The sequence below is a fragment of the Mus caroli genome, chromosome 15, assembly GCF_900094665.2.
Source record: "Mus caroli chromosome 15, CAROLI_EIJ_v1.1, whole genome shotgun sequence".
In the NCBI taxonomy this organism is placed as follows: Eukaryota; Metazoa; Chordata; class Mammalia; order Rodentia; family Muridae; genus Mus; species Mus caroli.
The window spans coordinates 48912169-48915346 of record NC_034584.1 but is presented as its reverse complement, the minus strand read 5'-3'; the positions used below and the strand labels follow the sequence as shown (position 1 = coordinate 48915346).

Here is a 3178-nt window from a genome sequence, read left to right as displayed (position 1 = left end):
AGAGAGAGAGAGACAGAGACAGAGAGACAGAGAGAGAGAGACAGAGAGAGACAGAGAGAGACAGAGAGAGAGACACACACAGAGACAGAGACAGAGAGACAGAGAGAGACAGAGAGCGCTTCAGACTCTTACCAAGGGTGGTAGGTATGACCCTAATTACAGCATTGTACCTGATGGGAAACTGATCTCCCATTGATTACTTTCCATAAGCCTGGCTTGGTGAGTTGTCTGCATTTTATTTTACTGTAGCTCAGATTGGAGTGACATAGTCCTCCCAGGAGAAGGAGTTGCTTTGGCTCCAATTAGGACAATTACAGGTGTGAAAACAAACTCTCTGGGCTGCTGCGGGTGGGGGGTGGGGGCAGAGGGGGACTATAGACCTGGGGGTAAGCTCATACTTCCATCACCCCAAGTGTTCCCCTGGAGCTGGCCAAATAAAATGATTTCACTGGCCCTTAACTCTGCTTTCATCCTTTCTCTAGGCGGCAAGTGATCTACCTGCACGGCGCATGCTTCCTCTCAGCCTGATGTCCGGTACATTGAAAGCTCTCCACACATGTCAATTACTGTACTGTACTATTGCTACAAATGTTTTTGCTTAGTTCTCTGGGAAAGTAAAAAAAGAGGGCCAAGTTTCACCTAGCTGCCAGAGGAGAGGTCAGGCCAAGAAGGGGACAGCAGGGTGGGAATGGAGGAAGGATTACCCATGCAAATGCCAGTCTGGTTGTTGGGGTCTGCGCTGCGGTCACAGTAGAGACCACTGCTCTGGTCACAGGGTCTCATCTCAGAACAACTCTCCCCGCGCTGGCGGGCGCACACCGGACAGCAGGAGCAGCCGTCCAGCACCGAGCGCACCCCGGGGGCGCAGGTCGGTGATATACTGGGGCATTTGGGCGGGCACCGAGAAGGGCAGCGCAGAGATGCAGAGACCTAGGAAGATCGACGAGACAAGAAAACGAACTCAGATTATCAGGGGCGAACCAAGGCAGAGTGAGCCCGGGACCGACCAGAGGCAGTCCAGGAGGTCCTAGTAATCGGGGGGGGGGGGGCATCTTAAGCGTGCGCCACTTACTTGACTTAAGAGATGGAAGAGCAGGAAGCCTAGGCACAGGCATCGCTTTCGCAGGAAGAGGCTCATGTTCTGCCTGCTAGGGCTGTTACAGGCTGGAGATGGGACTGCCCCTTCACCCAGGTCTGGCTGAGCGGCGAGCGCCACCCGTGCAGGTTTTATAGTGCGCTCCAGGGACGCAAAACCGGTTGGCTGCACTGGGAGGAGGGGTTGGGGTGGGGGGGAATCAGCTGGGTGGGGAAATGGAAGGAGCTCCGCGGTTGCCTTGGTGATGGGCCCCAAGGCAGCTCTCCTTAGGGCGTGGCGCCCGGCCTGAGTATGCCTGTGTGTGTGTGTGTGTGTGTGTGTGTGGACTGGCTTTTCCCTGAGCACAGGGAGGGACTGGGTGGAGCCCGGAGGCCAAGACCCCGAGCCAGCTACAGCTCGTGAGAAGGAAACACCCTCTTCCTCCGGGTGGTTGCTTCACCTTCCCCCTGACACCGCTACTCCCTAGCACCCTCCGCCCTCGCAGTTCCAACCAGAGCTACAAATGTGGAGCTCTTGACCGGGATGCCTAAAGTTTGGAGCCATATGAGCTGGGCAGGGATTGGCCAGAGGCCCAGAGATTTAGTCATAAGGGAAGCACATGCAAGTTTGTCACCCTTTATTGGGGGACTCTTTGAAATATTTTGAGGGGGTGGGTAGGAGGAAAGGATACGACACAACACAACACAACACAACACACACACACACACATACACACACACGAGGGAAATGAAATAACAGAAAAGAGTCACTTCATCAGAGTTGGGGGCTGCTATTGGCCGAATGGCCAAATTCTTCTGATTGTAATCACGCCAAGATTTGCAAAGTCTTAAAACCCAAGTTCTACATGCTCAGTAGAAATAAAGACGAAACAACGGAACACGAATAAAAACGGGAGCAGGGAGACGTTTCCTAGTAGAGGAAAAGTCTTGAAGCATCTGCCATATGACATCAGATGTAAAACTGCTTCTAACTGCCCAAGGTTCTCTGAAAACCTCACTGGCTTGCACTCAGTGCCCCATGAATGGAGCAGGAGTCTGAGAGAGGATGCTTCCTGCTTGACTTGACTCTCCAGCTGGCATTCATTTGCAAAAGAAAAAGGTGATGTGCTGAGGTATGCTTCCCTTCTGTCAAAAGAAATAGAGAGCTAGTTTGACCCCTTCAAAAATGACCAGCAGGCGGTGGTGCACACCTTTAATCCCAGCACTTGGGGTGGGGGGGCAGAGGCACGTGGATTTCTGAGTTCGAGGCTAGCCTGGTCTACAAAGTGAGTTCCAGGACAGCCAGGGCTATACAGAGAAATCCTGTCTTGAAAAAACCAAACCAAACCAAACCAAACCAAACCAAACCAAACCAAACCCAACCCAACCCAACCAAACCAAACCAAACCAAAAAAGTGACCAACAGATTTAAAACATGTTTTCGCCTTGACTTCAATATTATGCCCCTTGGTGGGGAGGGACTATACCCAGCCCTCTTGAGGATAGCTACTTCAAATCACCAAACCAAACCAACCAACCAACCAACCAACCAACCAACCTACCAACCAATCAAAACACTTGGTGAGCAAGATTATACAGGCTTGTATAACTCTAGACTTTACAAAGAAACAAATTGCCCTTGCATTACTGACCTTCAGCAGGAGGGAAACCAATGGCAGAATGCATAGGGAGCCGGGGCTGTCCCTCTAATATTCCAAGATGGTACAGTCACTTCTACCTCCTTTATGGCTATTCTTTCAGAACTCAGAACTGCTCAGATGCATTCCCACAATGGTGACAATTCTGCCTTTGTTTGGCACACTCTGGCTGAGAAGCATGCAAAGTTTAGGCAGAGGTAGGGGAGCTAATTTGCACATCTGATTGGAGGCGTCCATCAGGTTAGTGGGGTTCATGTATCACTTGGCTCTGCCATGCCTCCATCCAGCTGCACATCAGAGACAATGAGAGTGCATGTCTTCCAAAATCACAGATTCTTGACCCTCTCCAGGGTGGCTCTTGGGATGTTGAATTTTAGTACGTGATGAAATGGAAGCTAACTTTGGGCAAAGGAATTGGGCACAGCACTGAGTTTGGGCTTCAGTCT

General features: G+C 51.2%; 1 protein-coding gene across 1 annotated transcript in view; it reads right to left on the bottom strand.

Moving 5' to 3' along the window:
- The window catches only part of Ccn3 (cellular communication network factor 3), a 6749-nt gene extending 5503 nt beyond the window's left edge, over positions 1-1246 (bottom strand). Inside the window, exons 1-2 of the mRNA XM_021184333.2 lie at positions 1073-1246; positions 705-930 (exon numbers count right to left, since the gene is read on the bottom strand). Of these exons, the coding sequence (XP_021039992.1) occupies positions 705-930; positions 1073-1138 (292 nt within the window). The 5' untranslated portion in view covers positions 1139-1246. The remainder of the gene's footprint in view (positions 1-704; positions 931-1072) is intronic.
- Between the last annotated feature and the right edge of the window lie 1932 nt (positions 1247-3178).